General features: G+C 45.8%; 4 protein-coding genes across 5 annotated transcripts; 2 read left to right on the top strand and 2 right to left on the bottom strand.

Annotated features, from left to right (window-relative positions):
• Positions 1-1,479: 1,479 nt before the first annotated feature.
• Positions 1,480-4,142, top strand: LOC103638146 (short-chain dehydrogenase TIC 32, chloroplastic-like). 2 transcript variants are annotated; one of them, NM_001346975.1, is made up of 5 exons: positions 1,980-2,557; positions 2,704-2,946; positions 3,071-3,240; positions 3,388-3,434; positions 3,569-4,142. In NM_001346975.1, exons 1-5 carry the CDS (start codon positions 2,208-2,210, stop codon positions 3,842-3,844), a joined length of 1,086 nt encoding a protein of 361 aa, NP_001333904.1. In that variant the 5' UTR covers positions 1,980-2,207; the 3' UTR covers positions 3,845-4,142. The 2 variants fall into 2 exon arrangements, with proteins under 2 accessions (XP_035818278.1, NP_001333904.1); XM_035962385.1 differs by having other exon boundaries at positions 1,480-2,557; positions 3,388-4,142.
• A 2,228-nt stretch (positions 4,143-6,370) lies between these two features.
• LOC100191308 (uncharacterized) lies at positions 6,371-9,129 on the bottom strand. The gene is made up of 2 exons (NM_001136742.1): positions 8,780-9,129; positions 6,371-7,912 (listed from the first exon to the last, which is right to left on the bottom strand). Exon 2 carries the CDS (start codon positions 7,842-7,844, stop codon positions 6,540-6,542), a length of 1,305 nt encoding a protein of 434 aa, NP_001130214.1. The 5' UTR covers positions 7,845-7,912; positions 8,780-9,129; the 3' UTR covers positions 6,371-6,539.
• Positions 9,130-9,964: 835 nt separating this feature from the next.
• On the bottom strand, positions 9,965-13,933 carry LOC100272392 (binding). Its single transcript, NM_001146872.1, has 5 exons — positions 13,586-13,933; positions 11,628-11,833; positions 11,299-11,397; positions 10,864-10,937; positions 9,965-10,459 (listed from the first exon to the last, which is right to left on the bottom strand). Exons 1-5 carry the CDS (start codon positions 13,881-13,883, stop codon positions 10,243-10,245), a joined length of 894 nt encoding a protein of 297 aa, NP_001140344.1. The 5' UTR covers positions 13,884-13,933; the 3' UTR covers positions 9,965-10,242.
• A 178-nt stretch (positions 13,934-14,111) lies between these two features.
• LOC100382384 (uncharacterized) lies at positions 14,112-19,195 on the top strand. The gene is made up of 3 exons (NM_001175129.1): positions 14,112-14,360; positions 17,233-18,627; positions 18,775-19,195. The coding sequence occupies exons 1-2, from the start codon at positions 14,145-14,147 to the stop codon at positions 18,625-18,627; spliced, it is 1,611 nt and encodes a 536-aa protein (NP_001168600.1). The 5' UTR covers positions 14,112-14,144; the 3' UTR covers positions 18,775-19,195.
• The last annotated feature ends 782 nt before the right edge of the window (positions 19,196-19,977 follow it).

Below are 19,977 nucleotides of genomic sequence, written 5' to 3'. Positions count from 1 at the left end.
CCCCTAATCGACGTAGAGTCGAGGAGAGGCGGAGAATTTGAGGATTGGAATACTAAACTAGGGCTAAACTAGAACTAAACTAGAACTACTCCTAATGCATAAGGTAAAAACGAGTAATAGACTTGATTTGTTCGATTGTTGGGGGTTTTAATCGGCCGTAGCCCTTCATCTATATAAAGGGGAGGTCTGGATCCGTTTCCAACTGTTTCCCGAGTTAATCCCGCGGTTTTAGGTAACAAATCCCGCGAGAAACTAGGAACCCTAACTGACTCTGCGCGCGCGCGGACCGTCCGCGCCACCACCGCGGACAGTCCGGACCGCGGACCGTCCGGCCTCAGGGCCGGACCGTCCGCCAGACTCATTTTAGCCTCCAACACCCTGATAAATTAAAAAGAACGGAGGGAGTATTACAGTGTCATTGGCCAGACTAAAGTACCTGTTAAACGAACAGGGAAAAAGAACGCCAAATTGTGACAGACCTTATCCTGATACTATTCTGAATTCTGCAAAAAAAAAATGAGAATATAATTTGGCATAAAACCCGTATCCTATTATTAGTGTAAGGAGATACTACTATCTTTTTGCGTCAAGGAGATCTTCATGGGACTTTCTTGCAGAAAAAAACGCCAGTGGATCGCAGGACAAGAGAAGATGGGGAGCTGTACACTTCACTCCCGGTCTCTGTTTGTTTATCCAGAAGGAAGGTGTGCGTGCGTGTGTGTGTTTTTGTCTGAACGAAGTGCAGAATCAAATACCCGAACACAACCGCATGATTTTCACACGATGTTCATCAGGATCTTGCGCAAGAGTAAACCATGACCTGGGAAATCAAGGGAGGAGATTAAAGATACAGAGCACATAAACAACACAACGCAATCATCGAACAACCAACTTCTTTTTGTTACTACTACAACCACGCCCCCCTCTTATAGCTTATTTAAAAAAAATCTTTTTTTATAGTACTCGTTCCGTTCTCAAATATTTATCGCTCGATAGCTTATTTTTAAGCTAAAACGTGACAAATAAAAAAAACAGAACCACTCACACTCGCATAAACAACTCGAACAAAATCTCCGCGCAGATGCAAAGACCCCCTACCCCCACCCACCATAACTGCTGGCCTGCTGCTCTTGAGATGCAGTCTCCATCAGCTCTTTTTTTCCGCCATCTTTTTGCATGGCCGTTTTGAATTTGTTTTTTTCCGCAAACGTGAGCCGCCTCTTTGCTCTGCTCCCAACACTGCCGCTCGCTCCCCCACCCACCACCACTGGGCCTTTCTATTTAAAACTCGACAAACGTGCAGGCCCAACTGAACCCAAGCCCAAATCATGTTCAAATGATAGCGGTCCTTTTAAGGCCACAAGAGGAATTTCTCTCTCTCTCTCTTTAATTTTCAAATAATTAGAGCCAACTCATCACTCGCTAATGCGTGCGTGGGGGGGCCTTTTTTTTCCCGGACGGCGACGCGCGTGGGGACGGAGCACGCACGAGCTGAGGTCCTGAGGACACGCCGGCCATCCCCTCCCCTCCCATCGATCGACCCAGAAGGCGACGCCGGGATCGCACGGGTCGTCGTCGATGGCGCCAACTGAGACGACGACGGCCGTTCGAGTGTTGTTGGTTGTTTTGTTGGTCGTCGAGCCGTCCACATCATCATCGTCGTCGCTCTCGATCGTACGTACGCACGCTGCCTGGACGATGCAACATCCGATCGATGCAGGCCTTAGCTCTCGGGCGTTTGTTTCGCGTCGTGCGTGTACAACTTTTAAATCAGAGAATAAAAAGCTTGTTGGCCTAGATTTGACAGGTAGGCTGTTGAGCCCATGACACGGACGGTGCCACTAGCTAGGCTTGCTCTTGTATTATTGTTCCCCGGCCCCCGTACCGTACGTGCCAGCAAATAAGTTTCATTTCTAGAAGGAAGAATAGCGGGGCGTCGTCCAGCAGTGTCACTGCCACCTGCACCTGCGAGGAAGAAAGCAAGCTAGCGCCACTCTCCTCTCACTGCTCTAGCTATTTATACCCCCGTGCCTTGCGTCTCCTTCCTCTAGAGTCCTCCACCCCACCTTCCCTACCTATCTATCCTACAGCGGCTAGTCTACTCAACTCTGCTCTGCTCGCGCGGCGATCGAGGCACCGTCGTCGCCACCATCAGCGGCTAGCACCGATCGAGCCACCGGCCGATCAGATCGGCCGGCCCAACGACCATGCTGGCCTCGCTGCGGTACCTGGCCGGCACGGCGGGGCCGAGCGGCTTCGGCTCGCGGACGACCGCCGAGGAGGCCGCGGCCGGCGACCTGCGCCACGTCACCGCCATCATCACGGGCGCCACGTCGGGGATCGGCGCGGAGACGGCGCGGGTGCTGGCCGGGCGCGGCGCGCGGCTGGTGCTGCCGGCGCGGAGCCTCAAGGCCGCCGAGGAGGCCCGCGCGCGGGTGCGCGCCGAGTGCCCGGGCGCCGACGTCGCCGTGCTGCCGCTCGACCTCAGCTCGCTCGCCTCCGTGCGCCGCTTCGTCGCGCGGTTCCTCGACCTCGGGCTCCCCCTCAACCTCCTCGTGTACGTGTGCCTGTTCACCTTTCTTTCTTCATGCTGCTGCTGCATCCATCAGTAATGAGTCCACCTGCCAAGGCAGCAGCAGCAACAACTGCGGCTAACTTACATGGACTGACACATGGTTCACGTGCGTGCGTGCGTACGTACAGCAACAACGCCGGCAAGTACGCCGACCGCTTCGCCGTGTCGGAGGACGGCGTGGAGATGACCTTCGCCACCAACTACCTGGGCCACTTCCTGCTCACCAGGCTGCTGCTGGACAAGATGGCGGACACGGCGCGGGCCACCGGCGTCCAGGGCCGCATCGTCAACGTCTCCTCCACCATCCACAGCTGGTTCCCCGGCGACGGCGACGCCCTCGGCTACCTCGACCGCGTCACACGGAGGAAGATGTGCGTGTGCTCGCTCCGTGCTGTGCTAGCTAGCTCGCTTTTCCCCGTCATCTCGTTCATCAGCTAGCCTCTGACGACTGACTTGACTGGCTGCTGGCTGACCTCACCCCAATATATGCAACAGACCGTATGATCCGACGAGGGCGTACGCGCTGTCCAAGCTCGCCAACGTCCTGCACACCAGAGCGCTCGCCGACCGGCTCAGCGAGATGGGCGCCAACGTCACGGCCAACTGCGTCCACCCCGGCATCGTCCGGACCCGTCTCATCCGCGACCGCGACGGCCTCATCACCAGTACGCCGCCACCGCTTTCTCTTCCCTTCTTCCGTTCTTCTCGTCTACTTTTTCCCTGAGCACGACAGAGAAGCAGATGTTGCTTCCATTGCCTAACAAACAAGACGAAGACGTCCTCATTCTCATGCCATGTTCACTTGCATGCAGACACAGTGTTCTTCCTGGCGTCCAAGCTCCTCAAGACGATTCCTCAGGTCAGTAGTCGCCACCCGTATGACGAATCGTCCGTTCCTCTGCCCCTGTCACATATATACGCCGCTCTGTTCCATTTGTCTGTCCGATCCGAGCTCGGAATGACGAAAAAGCCCGGTCCCTCCATTCCATCCAGGCGGCCGCGACGACGTGCTACGTGGCGGCGCACCCGGCGGTGGCCGGAGTGTCCGGGAAGTACTTCGCCGACTGCAACGAGGCCTCGCCGTCCAGGCTGGGCGCCAGCTGCGAGGAGGCCGCCAGGCTGTGGGCCTTCTCCGAGAACGTAACGGCAGAGAAGGTTCAGAGGACGACGACAACGACTGGTGTCCATGTCGCTGTCGGCACGGGACTACTCCGGCCCCAAGCTCATCAGAGCTCCGACGCGGACCGCGCCATGGCCCTCGCGGCGTAGCGGCCTACAGATCCGCAAGTTTTGATCGCCGCCCGATGTGTGTGTGTGTGCCCCTGGTCAGGTCACACATCCTAAAACGTGGACAGGTAGTATCAGTCTCGGAAATGAAAACCAGAGCAGATAGTCAGTAATTAAGCTAGTGATGTATAGTAGAGTATATACAGAACACTAGAACAGAAAAAGAAAAGCAAATGGTAGTGTATGCCTTACAATATAATCCAGTGTACGTAGCCTTATGACTACCTGTAATATATATGAATCATCCAGTTAAAAATGCACCTCAGCACAGTTTTCTCCCTATCGTCCATGCGTTGCACTTGCACTAGATTAGATTAACACTAAGAGCAAGGTTTTCAACTCCACTAGCCAAGGACAATGATTCCATCCAATCGCATGCACTAGATACTCTCCCTTTGGCCGCTTGCAGTAGTGGGCTTCACTATTTGCACGTCATCTCCAATCATGCCTGGCACTGGCATCAGATAGATGGCTTGTTTCTAGCTGAAGGAAAAAAAAGAAAGAAGAGGGACCATGGATTTGGTCCTCAGCGACAACAGGAGCAGTTTGCTGAGTTTATGCACGGCGGCGGCACGGGTGAATGGATAAAGGTAGCAGCAAAGGGGAAGAACAAAGAAGCTAAGGTTAAACATGCATGCATGTAGGGATGAAAACGGTCGGAAACGGTCGGTAAACACTAAAACCATTACCGTTTTCATATTTTTTATCGGAAACAAAATCGAAAACGGTAACTCCGGAAACGGAAACGATATCGGTATTTCGGAAACATCGGAAACGAAAGTTTGGTGCGGAAAATACACCGGTAACGGTCGGAATCTAAAATACAATCGGTAAATATATCAAACTTCATAATACAACAAATTTGACAAAAGATCACAAAGACCACAAGTTCACAATTTATGATATAACAAGTTCATAATATAAAAAGTTCACAAGGATCACAAATTTATAATATAAAAAGTGTACAAAGATCACAAGTTCACAATATAACAAAGTTTACAGTATAACAAGTTCATAAAGATCACAAGTTCATAGACTCAAAGTTCACAATTCACAATATCCACTCGATCTAGCTGACATGGCATGCTTACTTATGAAATATTTTTTCCTCACATAAAAAGTTTTTCACAACCTCACAGGAAAACCCTAAAACCTAGTGTGTGGAAAAGATCAAATCGTTAATCTCAACTGCCTTACAAAACCATCTATCCAAAAAAATCTAAAGGTGTCCAAAAAATACAAAATAAGTAATCCTTATCTAGAGACGTACAGGCGATGCGAAAAATCACATGCTGGAAAATTCCGAGACACAATTCCAAAAAATTCCGAGGTACAATTCCGGAAAATTCCGAGACACAAATCCGGTAATTTCCGATTCCGATACCGATTCCGATAGAAAATTTCGAAAACCGATTCCGTTTTCGAAAAATACCGTTACCGAGGAATCCGACCGAAAAATTTCGAAATCGGTTTCCGGAATACCGAAAAATTCCGAAACCGTTTTCATCCCTACATGCATGCTTGCAGCTCAAGCTCCACCATAGGCCAGCTGCCGCCAATTTGGCAATGGTTGACACTGCTCCTAAGGAGATAACTGTTCACTTGTTGGAAAAGTGAGGCCATAAAGAACACACATGATCTATTAGGTAGGAGGAGGATTATTAAAAAAATGATGGACTGGGGAAGACGACTCAATTGTACTACCTCTAGCTAGCTACTTGTTAAACACCCTCTCCTCTCCCCCTCCTTTATGTTCCACTATGAGGAAAGCCTCTTTCTAGGTAACCCTAACACATCAGGAGGCAAGCTGGACACTTGCAAGCAATCATCGTCCCTTGATTCCTCCCATCATCATAATAAAAAAAAGGAAGTCATTTGCTACCAACAAGTAAAGTACGCAACTAAACCTACACTGTGTACTTAAAACGATCCGGCATGGTTTAGGACATCATTAGCGGAAGATTGGGCTCATGATGGCCGCAGAGCCGTCGATGATTAGCTGAAACTGAAAGGCACGGGAGATTCCTCCCTGCGCCACAACGGGACAAGTTAATAATGCACCGCCTTTCACAGAAGTGCCAAGTCCCAAATGGTTCGGTTTGGAGATGACTAATGATGTGTGGATGAGTAGATAGGGTCAGTACTCTGTTTCTAGCTGGATTAGGACGGACCATAGTTTAGTCCCACTGTTTGAAACCAAGCAGTTTGATGAAGACAATGATCTCTGTCAACTAAAATTCGCAACCTAACTGATGGACCACTGTGCAGTAGCTCTAAAGAACGACCTCCCTCGTGCTCGGCAGCACGACACGGCACTCATATGACAGATCTTGGTTTTTTCTTGCAAGACGTTGGCTTCATCCAAAGAATACCATCTTAAAAGGGCCCTAGTTATGTTCCATTTGAGTAAAACTCCGCCAAGGATCCTCTCAAAAGGAAATCAACTGTGGGTTAACTTCTTAATGCACACCTGTTTTCTAGATGAAACAAGATTAGGCTACTTTCCTTACTGAACCGAACATAAGCTGGCACTGCAATGAAACTGAAGTATATAAAACATGAGCAGTTGCTTTACAGCATACAACGATGGGGATACAGTTGGCTGCATATACTTGGTACCAACCGGCCAGTTTAGCTGATCAGGGGCTACAACAAAAAGGCCAAACTAACAGTAGCCTTAGGAGCTAACTGTGGGATTGCTAGAGCTAGACCCATTCAGTCCTCCCACAAGCCTTCTCTTTGCTGTTTTGCTGCGATAGCACCACACCTCGAATGCCTCGGTGAGATCAGGATACCTGAACTGCTCTGCGTTCTTCATCCACTCCGACAGGATATCGGCCTGGTCATCAGACGGCAGCGCTAGCACCATCGAGACTATTGCGCTCTCCACATTCTGCCACATGTCTGAATCCATCTGCAGAGACATTTCGCCCTTGCTATTTCCATCCAGCGAACGTTTTGTCGTTTGGATATAAGGAAGCCATGTCTTCAGGAGATGGAATCTAGATGGTGCCGGGAGAACCACTGTGCCGTAGCCAACAGCGTCCAGGGCCTTTCCAGTCACTTCGATAAGCTTTGCCTTGACAGCCCACAAGCCTGAGCTATACTTGCTGTCCTGAACCACTGAAAGAATATGGCCCGACATTTCTGACCAGCCAGAAACAAAGGCGTGCGTCATCTCAATCTTGGTTGACAGATTAGCTACCCAGTCGATGTCAGCTAAGCTACACAGAATCCCTTTCTCTGCTTGATCAGGTGATTGATCAAACTCGGTTGCCAACAGATCAAGCCCGGTCCTAAGTCCAGATAACAGTTTTGTTATACCTTCCTGCACCACAGATCTGACATCTTCATCCATCATAACCAGAGCAGTTTCATCGTCTTCATGGATCATAAAGTCAGTTTGCTCCTGAGCAGAAGTCTTGAGGTCATCCAGAAAAGGAGGGAACAGCGTTTCCATGCACGTAGCAAATCGTATGGCAGAGATGAAGACATTCTTAACAGCGTCTGCACTTGGGGCATGCAGACGAGCTAATAGAGACACTGCATCTGAGCCAAGGCTCCGAGCTACTTCTAATATCTCCTCCTCCTCATTATCATCCCATGGGACAGCTTCAATGTATGCAATACATCCTTTGGTAACCAACTCGCATCCGAGTGAATTTGATGCTCGAAGAACACCCAGAGCTGATTTAACAGAATCAAATGAATCTACAATTGATTCCCCGGGAAGATACATCAACTTCAACATCTTGACATAATGGTCATACTGAGCTCTTGGGCATTCAATTTCAACGCAACTATTAGAGCGGATATCATTTTGACCAAGCCGATCTGAAAAATACTTGCTGTTTTGGGAAAGAACAGATGAGTGGCAGGAAAACCATTCCGGCTGCTCATCAATCAGTTTAAAGCAAACACGGACATCACTTGTAGTATGGTCATCAAAGTTGTACCCCTCAACTAGTTTGACTGGCTCCATATTTCAGTTGAGATCACAGATATCTTTTCTCCATGTTTGTTCGCAACAGAAGTCCACACTCCATGAAACTGCACAAAAAGGAAATAATTACTGAGTGAGAAAAAGGAAAGTTCTGATTATAAAGCCTGTAGCAGCACCAGCACAAACAACATATTTGAATTTTTATGAACATTGTGTCACTATGTGACGCAATAGTCATTATGTGACGCGATAGCAAAACTTATATATGAGTTAAGTGTCAACATTAAGTGAAATGTGACAACTGCTTTTACAGCAATGTTGGCTACAATAATCCATTTTGGGTATGGACAATAGTACACCATGGAAACTTCTAGTCTTATAAACTTCAAACCATATGATTTTAGGTTCACAAGTATATTTAATGCATATCACGATATGGAGTTTTTTGTTGTGCTTCTATTCGAAAGGTAGAAGGAAATGCCTAATGCAATGGTGAGAAGCCTTTCCACTGAGCCAAATATCTGGGTTCGATGCAGCCTCTTTATGAAATGCAGGGGTAAGCTTGCCTCAGTTATTCCTTCTCTAGACCCTACTCATGTAGGAGCTTAGGTCTGTCATTTCCTTTCCTTTTCATTCAGTTGAAAAGATAGGTCATTTCCTTGTATTTCTACAAAACCTCAGTATATGCCTAATTTCCACTTCTCTGCTAATGGATTTCATTAAAAGAAGTTAGCTTTTAAACACTTAAGTCGAGACTTGAACTTGCTGCATACTAGTCAGTAGCAAAATATCTGGTCTGTCTTTGCTATTTTAGCACTAAAACGCATGCTACAATCTGAGACAGGTATTCTGCTGTTTCATCACCTCCCACACGCCATCTACCTCTACTGTCTAGGGTTCCCACGGCTCGAATTTGCCTGTCCTTCTCCCAGGTTGAACAGCACACCCCACCACCTCCACGAGCACTGATATACCTGTAAGGCTGTAAGGTTCCGTGAGGTGCCACGGTGCTCGAGGCAGCCACCGACCCCGGCAGTTGCGATGACGTAGAAGGCGGCTGAAGGAGACCTCCACCTTCGAGTAAGAGCGGAGATGCGGCGGTCGGGTCGGAGCTGTGGAGATCGAATCGGAAGCGAACTTCGGTAGCCCTGGCGCTATGCACGTCAGGTCGGAAAAGGAGTTGCGGTGGCAGCTATTTCGCCGTATTATTGGTTTAGGTCGGACGGTGGGGGCCGTCGGGCTTGGGGCGGCGGAGAGATCGGAGCCCAGCGAACGGGCGAAGGGAGGGATGGGCGGATGGCCGGCGCTCTGGGCGTCGTTTTTTCCCTGTTGGCGTTCGACACTGGGTGGAAGAAGAGAACGGGGAAGGGATAAATATCAGACTGATAGGCAGGGCCTAGTTGTCAGCCGCACATCCTACATTAGTGTTCGTTTGAGAAATACTCTCTCGACTGTAACCGTTTCTTCTCAAATTGATTTTCTACATCAGTTTTAATGTTTTAAGATCTCGTAGTAAAGCAATACTTTATATTTTAATTGTAATAAATACACGTAGAGGCATCTAGTGCACTCATCTATGTTACGACATACCTTTTGCCACTTTTGATTAACTCATCATTAATTTCATACAAATCAGAATGAATTAGTTCTAACGGTACAGCCATATCAGCTTTGTGAGATTTGTAAGGTTGTTTCAATTACACACGTAGCATTTGGAACTTTTAACCAAATCAAACGTTGAAATTACATTCATACCAGCTAAGTGTATCATACAAACTAAAAATTATGCTTCCTCTCATTTCAATTTATAATTCATTTGACTTTTTCAGATCAAGTTTGATTGACTTGTCTTATTCAAAATTTCAGAAAAAACTTAAAAATTGAAAGCCAAAATTAAAGTATATTACATGCTAAACAATATCATAGTAAAAATTTATAATAATAGTGTTTTTTTTAATAAGATGAGTCGATCAAAATTAAGGTAAAAAAGTCAAGAGAATTATAAAAATAAAATGGAACAGAGTGAGTATATGATAAGCTCTACCACTACCATTTCAAAAGGTGCTAAGAACTAATGCAATGCGTGCCAATGCACTGAACAAGAACCGACTGTATTCAGTTTAATCAGTTAAGGGATCAATAACATTCACTAGCACTTTGGACTAACCACTTTTATTTGAATCACAGGTACAACAGCTCAAATCTACCACAACAAAATGGATATTTTAATGTTTTCCTAGTGTCTCCCTAATGCATTGTTCTCAAATGGAACTAATACGATCCTTTTAACAAAGCTTACTAAAAAGAGTAGCATAAGAATGGCTTTACACAGAAGAGAATGACAACAAAGCTTGCATGAACAAAATGGAGCATGCAGCTCAGATTAGAGACATCAAATTGTCATCACCCGTAAGTTACACAGATGAATGCACCAGTCCTAGTAGGGTTCCAAGGATTCGACAACTCTCATTGCTTGTATTTGCAAGGTCGTCTGCCTTTGCTCTGCATCCAAGGTGGAGCCGAACCGGCTTGCTGCCCATATAAGTGATGCGCACTGCTCACCAAACAGATTTTTCATTTGTTCATGTATGGGAGAGTTTTCCTTCACAAAAACATGTCCAATGAGCAACAATAGGAATTCCCCACATTTCAATCTGCATTGAAACATCAAATGAAAAAAAACTCTAGGTCATTTCAAAATAGAAACCAACAGGTGCCAAGGAGAAGCCATTACAATGTCAAACAGAGCCTCAGCTTTTCATACACAAATATATCTTTGCAGCAAGCAAAAATAATTTTCACAGAGGTATATAAAGCTTTGTCAAGTGGGAACCTTTGTCGAGCTACCAACCGAATAGTTTATGCGGCTCCTTTTCCATTTCATCATTTCACTTGTTTATGTTTTTTCAGTTCACACGGCTGATAATATACATATAGATTGATTCACCAGAATGATATATTGTTTATATGGGCAGTGAAAATAAAGGTACATTCAAATTATGAAGCTAGGCATTTAGACAAAAAGAAACAAAAACATATATGAAGGAACAATGCTTGCCTTATATGCTTTTCCACTTGCACATCCTTTAAAAGTTCAGCAACCTTTTCAAGTCCACTGTATTCTTCGAAATCCTAGAGTAGTCATATAAAATATAGATAAGTTGAATCACATAAACCAGAAGCAACCAAGGATACCAATCTATTCACAGTTTTATGACTTTTCTTACTTATGAAAAACTTACACCGACTATTTTCGTAAGTCTTGGCCCATGCAAACCATGTTTTGAAAGAAAATCAACCAATCTACTGAACAACAGTAACACCCAAAGACAAAGACATTTCAATCATATTAGCGATATTTACTTAGATTATTTTCAAAAAGGTGGTCCTACACTCAGCACCTGTATACTCATCTTAATTTGGTACAAAAAAAATCAAATGCCGCATATACAAGACTTTGGAAGATATATTTAGGTAAAAAGGTAAACCATACCATCTGATTGGAGGGTGAGTCCAACATCAGCGATATCAGTGTGTCCAAGCAAACTCCTTGCTCAGTTGGACCTCGGCTGGCTAATATATTCAAGAGTACCTACACCAAGTTAACAACTGGTCAACCTAATAAGGGCCCAACACAACATATGGAGGATGATATCCACTATCCAGTTAAAATGTGGTTTATGCTTAAGAAAAAATGCCTTCATAGTTAAATAAGAGCTACTGGATTATTGCCACAAAGAACAGAACTTCCTCGTGGTGATCTCATCTCATTGAAACCCAGAAGTAATAGACAACAATTTATCAGAAAAGGATTGTGATTACCTTCACAGCCTTGTATTTGTGGGCCAGAGCTGTGCATCGGCTATATAAAAGGCAACAACCTTCCAAGACTCTAAGTGCAAGAGCAATTTCAGAACCTGTAGGGGGGCTTGTAATCTTCATTGGTTCCGTTCCAAATATATGATCCAATGTCACAACAGGATCTTGCTTTGGTTGATGCAACGAATTCTGAAAGAGAACAGGAATAACTGTAACAGACACAAGTTCATCAGTAACTGCTGCATTCTCGGGTATAAGCATAAGAATTATATCCAACCAAATGCCCAGGCATATTAATGTCTTTTGAGATTTAAAATTGCAAACTTGATATGCTCATTACAACAAGAATAACTACTCCACTGACCACTGTAACAACCCACTCCTGAAATATACACAAAGAAAGTTACGCTAGATCACTATTTGCGAGAATGATCATATAACTCCAAAACTGATGAATGCAGGTGTCAGGGCCCAAGAGGGTCCACCACAGTGACGCCGGTACTGTAGCAGCATGCCCCTCAGTAGGTTAGATAAAGATAAGGCTAGTTTGTGATAAGATTAGAATTAGAGATAAGATTAGATCTAGTGCTTAAAGGTCAAGTAACCCTCTCTATATAAGGAGAAGGACTGTATCAATTGAAGGTAAGCAAGAATTAGAAGGAAATCCCTCCTCTCTTGCCGGCCGTGGGCAGAGGCCCCCGGCCGGCCTCCCCAGCACCCCATCCTTACTCGCTGCGCCACGTCCCCGGTAGGATCCGCAATCCTATCAACCCACCAGATCCTGATCCCCAACAACAGGTACTACGATTCTCACACGAGGATCCATCTTATTTGGCCCTTTTTTTGTAACGGTCGTAGACAATTATGAGAAACTCAAACTACGTGACCAGGCAGGTAGCTGCAATAATGAAAAAGTAAATTAAAGATTTAATAGGTTTGTTTATGTTATATTCCGTCCGTACTTACTTAGAAGGCGCCACTACCTTTGATACAGAGACCAAGAAATGGTTTAATTCCTGTTATTTTTCAATGACCTGACGTTTCCTGATAAAGAACAAGTATGAGTTGGCGTACTAATACTGGTGAGGGGAAAAAAGTAAACATGCATGCATGTGAATCCAACCGATAAAGAGCTGAGAAGCCCGCAAGTGCAGTAAATGCCACATTGTTACATGTCATCAAAATAAGAGCCGAGAGAGGTGCACTTTGTACTCTAGAACATCTGCAAAATACAGTTACACCTTTTATATTATGACACAGGAAGTAATACTAACACACAGATACAGTTACCAGGTTTGTTCTTCTCTTGAGAGCATTATAATGGGACAGGGCAAATGCAGTCGTTATTGCATTGACAACCATGAAATGCAATTCAGGAAGTCTGGAAGGATAAACAGCTAACTAGTTATTTTTTTAAAACAAAGTAGCAAGAGTGCTGCCTATATTTATATTAAGGAAAAGGAGTAAAAGCACACGAGAGAGCGACAAATGGAAAGAATTAAAAAGGCTAACAATGTATCTTCCTAGACTAGACCTCTAAGCTACCAGCATGAGCTACATAGTAAATATGGATTCCGCTCTTGTGATTTGAAGGGGCATAATATAGATATCAAAAGGCTGTTTGGGGGCATCTATTACCTAATGCAGAATCTTGGGCTCTAACTAATGAGCCTGAGAGTGCTTCATTGATTTAATCGCCACTACTTATGTTAGGATCTAGCAAGTGCAGCAGCGCTGCTCCTAACTTACTGCCTTTAACAAGCTGGCACTACATATAGTGCCGATTTCATTGAGTAGATAACGTTAAAGTCTTTAGTATGTATTCAAGAATTATTCATCAGATTTCAAACAGCCATTGACCATTGCATAAGGGATTGGTTTCACCTAATGACAATACCATTGCGTAGCCACAACCAAAGATCCTTCGCATCAGATCACCGAAATGGTCGAAGAAATGATACCTTGGAGATCGGGGATGGATTGGGAGTGGCGGAAAAGGAGCAGCAGCGCGTCGTCGGCCGCGGAGGCGGTGGAGCGAAGGAATCCGAGCAGGCTGCGGAGCCCACGCGCGCGGAGGAAGGAGAAGTCCGCCTTGGCGTCGCGCAACCCTGAGTGCAGCGCCAGCGTCACCTCCCGGTACAAACGTCGCCGCGCCAGCGCATCTGCCAGCTCCCGGCCACTGCCACTTCCTCCTCCCCCATCAGTGGCAGACGAAGAAGACCCATCCTGTCCTGCCGGCTCCGCCTCCTTCCGACTCATCCCCGTCGCCTCCGACCGCCGGCGACGTCGCCCCCCTCCCCTCCTCTTCGTTCTCCGTCTTTCCCGTTTTACCCCTGGCTAATGGGGAGAAACCGACGGCTTGTAATTTCAGAGCCCACGGCCCATCAAGGCCCAGAAAAGCCCAACGCGATCACACGAGTGGGACTGGGGAGTAGTGAGGCGAGAGCTTCTCCCCGCGCCGCCGCCAAAACCCTCAAAACCCGAGACGCCGGCGGTGAAGAGGAGAGGGCGGAGGCGGAGATGGCGACGCGGATGAAGGACGTGGCGCGGAGGTCGACCAAGAAGTACGTGGAGGAGGCGCTGTACCGGCGTCTGTTCCGGAAGGGGTCGACGCCGCAGGCGGTTCGAGAGGAGGTGGATGGCTTCCTCGACAGCCGGAAGCGGGCGTTCAAGTGGGAGGTGGGCGTTTGCGTCCGCCGGATGCGGCGGAACGCGCTCTACCGCCCGTCGCTCAAGGTTCAGCCCTTCCTTTGTGTATCTCACTTCGTGATCTCGGTTTGGGCCCCGTGAAGTCGTGTGCTACGGGTGTTCCTGTTGTTAGATCTGATCATGGGAGTAGGATTTGAACACGGGACAAATTCTGTGAGATGTTTGCTGATATGAATCTGATAATGAGGTGTGTATGCCAAATTTTGTCTCCGGGGCTGGAATTCTTAATACGATTTTGGTAGTTGGAGTATGCTAAGAAATATTTCATCTGTTTGCTAGATTGCCACTGGTGGGGAAAATGTAACAGGAATAGGCTCGAACACTGGGAATAATACTCCAGGGCACCATTGTTTGTTTTATCATTGCGAAATCAGTACAGTTTCATGCCACTAAGGGCCTAAGGCAGGGTGTTCAACTATTCATCACTCATCAGTTGCTCAGCCATGCAAAATAGTTCTCAGCCATGTGAAATTATTACTGTTTTCTCTGACTTTTGTATGTCATGTGTACTTGGAATCTTAGGTGGACTTCTATAGCTGGTTATTGAAAGCTAAAATCTGTTAGATGGCACAACACTTGGATTAGTTCATATTCTTTGTTATGCAATAAGTCCCATTTTGTTTTTCAATGAAGGTGCACAACTCGTGGTGCTGGTTGTTTCATTGCTATGGTTAGCTATTAGCTGTACTGATGGTTATTTATCTGATATTTTATCAAATCACAGACTTAGGCACCAATTTCTAGCTGTTCACAGTTTGAATCAGCCCACCCTTTTGCTTTCCTCTTTGTACTTTGTTTTCCCAATGACCAAGGTTGCATGCTCTGATTTTCTTTTCCGCGTGATTGGTTCGTTTCCCCGTTTGTGCAGCTGCACCCGTGGTGATTTAAAGCACACATTGTTTGGTTTCCATCTGTCCGCGTACAGCCTGAGCAGATGCAGAACACGACCCCCAGCCAGGCCCGTGGGAGATGCCTCGGCCGCGCGTATGCGCTCGTGCAGGACTGCAGGCTGGTCGTATGCAGCTGAATGCTCTGGCACGCAAATCGAGAAGGCCTTTTAGGCTATTTTTATTATATCTTCTAATTAAAAGAATTATTCGCTGAACCGATTTTATATTTGTGTTTCTGATATTTTTCCGAACAAAACTAGACCACACATGCTACATATATTTCAAAAAAAATTAATCTCCTATTTATCTTCTCAACCAACCAAACAACGTCTACACCAGTCTGCATAAATCTGTACAAGCAACCAAACAAATATGTCTTGCATGAGCTCAACCAGACGCTGCTCATCCTGGCTCAGCTCGGATAGGCAACCAATCAGACGGTTTGTGTCTCTTAGGAATCATGCTATTCAGCTTATCATATGTTTGGCCTCTCTTCAATAAATTATCAATATATCATGTTTTTCAGCTTCATTTCATCTTGGCAACATTTTGTGATGTTTGTTTGATCTGTGAAGAAGTTTATTCATTGTCGCATGCCATATTTTTTCAGTTACATTGTTCAATAGTTACTGCAAAGTTGATTCTTGATATGCTGCACCTCTAATATTTCCTTATTAAGCTTAAAATGCTATGTAAATGGTCCTTTTCTAAATCTAGCACCCCCAGAACTTTTCAATGCTTTGCACGCTCAGGACAAACCTTTTCTGTTTCATTATTGTGCAACTAAAGAACCTTTAGCTAACTGGGAAAGTGACATTTGACATTTCTAGAAATGCTGTAGCTTTTACCTGATTTTTGTTGACACTTAGTACTCCCTCTGTCCCAAATTAAAATTCGTTTCAGCCTTTTAATGGATTCATACAATAATTAATGTCTGTGTTTTGTATATGTGTCTAGCATGGTTTTTAAAGTGGTAAGACGAGACAAGGCGTTGGACCACCGCCTGGACGCCTAGGCGAGGTAGGCGGGCAAGACGCCTAGGCGTTGGACCTGTGGTGTCTAGATTCATCACCATCCATTTGAATATAGACATAAAAACCAAGAGTTAAAGTGAATACTATTTGGGACTGATGGAGTATCATGTGATCATTGCAGTTAATGTTCATTGCGTTATTTACTTCAAGAATCATGAGTTTGTACAGAAGCACCTGCACATTTTATTTTCTTATTGATCCTTTTTATGCATATCAGTGCTACATAACTGTGGAGAATATAATGGTTAGGTTGTGGGAAACTATAGTGCATGTAACTATTATGTCAATGTAAATATGACTGCTTGACATTTTACTGTAGTAGGTTTCCCTTTGCAAAAGCCCGAAAAATTCCTAATTATTTGCTCGTGTGGCAATAGCTAGTGTGACGAACCAATTGGTCCATGGTCCCATCATATCATACCAAGTTGAAGACTTTTCTATTGCTACAAGTTCTCATTTGAGCAACCCCCAGGTCTTTCATAGCATGCTACATATAAATGCTATTGGTAAATTATTGTATGTGGCTGCAATTACAAAATCATTGATGGTGTGTTCACAATGTGAAGTAACTCTGGATATATAAGGGGGCACATCGGCAGTATGTCATTTGTTCCAGCGATATATATAGTTATTTGCAGTGCACCACATACATGCTGCTAGAATAGGTAACCATTAAAAATTTAACACCCAAGTGTGTAATTATCAATCTTTAGTGTCAATGTAATTATCAAACTATCTATTGGCCATCGCTGTCTGTACTCATTGTGAATAACTGTACCATTGTTTGCTAAGCAGTCATTTTGATTTGAAATATTCTTGTTTCTTTCCATTTACATGCAATTTTCTTCATGAAGCTGACATTCAGGTTGAAAAAATTAAGTAATATCGAAACTTGGTTATTTGCTTGTGATTGTTCTGAATTTGATTGACATAATTTACATGGATCCTTTGTCTCTCTTTTGTTTATTGATGCAGCTTTCTGAAGTTATGGCGAGAAGAGGCATGAATCCTACTGTTAGTGATCAAGCAATCCGCCTGGATCTCATTGCCAAATCGAGAGGCATCGCTGCTGCCGAGAAGTACTTTTTGGACCTCCCAGAAACATCCAAGACTCATCTTACATATGGCGCTCTTCTCAATTCTTACTGCAAAGAGTTGATGACTGAGAAGGCCGAGTCCCTTATGGAGAAAATGAAGGAGCTCAACTTTGCTTTCACTGCCATGTCCTTCAACAGCTTAATGACGATGTACACCAAAGTCAACCAAGCTGAGAAGGTCCCCAGTATCATTCAGGACATGAAGGCAGATGACGTATTGCCAGATGTCTTTACTTATAATGTTTGGATGAGGGCGCTTGCAGCTCTCAAGGACATACCAGGGGTTGAGAGGGTGATTGAAGAGATGAAACGGGATGGCCGTGTTGCTCCTGATTGGACAACATACAGCAACCTGGCTTCCATATATGTTGAGGCTGGAATGTTTGAGAAGGCAGAGGCTGCTCTTAAGGAGCTTGAGAAGCGGAACACCAGCAATGACATCGAAGCCTACCAGTTCCTTATTACATTGTATGGGCGTACACAGAACTTAGTGGAAGTTCACCGTGTCTGGCGATCGCTGAAGCGGGATAACCCTAGAATGGCAAACATGAGCTACCTTAACATGATTCAGGTTTTGGCCAACTTGAAGGACCTGTCTGCTGCCGAAGCCTGTTTTAAGGAGTGGGAAGCCCGACACATCCATCCACCCAAGACCAACACAAAGGGCTCGGGGGCAGATAATACACCTGGTGCAGATCCAAAATCTCCAAGTAACCCGCCTAATAATCAGTCTGGCACCAAGGAAACCGGGGACGAGACAGCAGAGGACCTCCAGCCGAAGCATCCAAAATATGACATCCGGGTAGCAAACGCTATGATCAAGGCGTACATTACCGAGGGCATGCTTGACAAAGCTGTCGCCATGAAGAAGCGTGCCAAGATGCGCGGCGGAAGGCTGAACGCCAAGACATGGGAGATCTTCATGGAGCATTACCTCAAGACGGGGGATCTCAAGATGGCCCATTGGTGCGCGGACCGCGCGATGAAGAAGGGGCACAGCAGCGGCAGGATTTGGGTGCCGCCGCCCGCCGTGACGGAGACCCTGATGAGCTACTTCGAGGAGAACAAGGACGTCGATGGGGCCGAGCGGTACGTGGGGGCTCTGAAGAAGGTGCAGAAGGATCTGGGCGCACCGGTGTTCGAGCCGCTGGTGCGGACGTACGCTGCCGCCGGGAAGAAGTTCCCCGGGATGCGGCAGCGGCTGAAGATCGAGAACGTGGAGGTCGGGGAGGGGACGGCCCAGCTGCTTGACTCTATCTGCGCCGATCAATAGGTGGTTTTCTTTTGTCCTCGCCGTTTGTGTTTGTCTCAATAACAGCAGGACCGTTTCGAGCGCTCGGCTATTTGCTCTGCAAGCGCTGTGATGCCTGTATGTACTCTGAAATCCGGCCAACGTTTCTGTTCTTTTCGACATCATCAGCCCAAGCACGTCCTAGAGGCGGTGGCAGCGTTGGTGGCGGCTGCTATGCGATGGGGGCACCACCTCCGTTGATGTATTGTCTGGTGCGGGACTGCGAGTGACCTCTGAGGCGGGGGCGGAGAATAACTGGATCTACCTAACGTCGGAATGGAGACCTGCAGGTCCATTTGAAATTAAACAGAAGGTTGGTAAGAGTGTGATGGTGCTCATTTTGCGTTTTAGAGGATCCATACTTGCATGTAGCCAAAGAAACTATTTTAGTACCTTTTTTCCTTGTACTTTTTTTTTGTCTTATTGCTTTGCCTGGAGCTACTTGAAATGCTCCACAGTTATGTCCTCTTTTTAACTGAGATGTCGTTGGCCTGAACAAAGGATGCTTGACGCTTCGAAGTCACACGCAATGATAAATTCAGTTTGCAGCATCGCGATGCATTTGGACGCTCATTTTACTCCTTGAAAGCTGATACTAAGTGTCACGCGATACCTATTACGATAGGGTGGATCTTTTTCCCTTTGTCTCGTGGTCCTTTTGTGGAGCTGACAACTTATATGAGCTGCGGAATCAGCAGGAGCGTTTTTCTCAGTGGATGGTTAATATTTTGATCTCAGTAGCAACTCACTGAAACCAGAAATGACAGCGGTGTTGAGAAAATGCCTTGCTGTCAGGTTTGGAATTTTTTTTAAAAAAATATGTGAGACCGTCGACAGGGGATATAAGAATACAGAAGAATGGAAATGAGTTGCTGGCAAGTTTGACAAAAACAGCAGACATGGTCTTGGTGGCTCAGCTGGAATTAATCACCAAAAAAAACAGTTTAGCTGCCATGTGAATGACAATGAAACTGACAGTTACAAGTTGGGTTCATGCATGTCTTACGTCAAGGATCGGACTCCCCGCTAAACTGTTCTTTAGATGGCCCTCCTCAATCGAGCACGTGTTTAAAGGAAAAGTCAGGATCTATCTCATGGGCGTTCCATCATGTGCTTAAGAGCAAATATAGCGCACAGACTAACAGCATGGGTGCACCCTTTCATGCCATGCCAGAGAGCAGCATTGCAACATGGTGTCGACAGAAGACAGCAAGCAGTGCTCCAAACTCGGTTCCGAATGATTGGAGCCTGGCAGCGCAATGATTTGCATCGAGATGGGTCCCCCGCCCTCCTTTTTGTTATTCCCTCCCTGCGTTCTTTTTTATTCGTCGC

The sequence above is a fragment of the Zea mays genome, chromosome 9 (genome assembly GCF_902167145.1).
Source record: "Zea mays cultivar B73 chromosome 9, Zm-B73-REFERENCE-NAM-5.0, whole genome shotgun sequence".
NCBI classification, from domain to species: domain Eukaryota; kingdom Viridiplantae; phylum Streptophyta; class Magnoliopsida; order Poales; family Poaceae; genus Zea; species Zea mays.
This window is presented reverse-complemented; position numbering and strand designations above follow the sequence as displayed.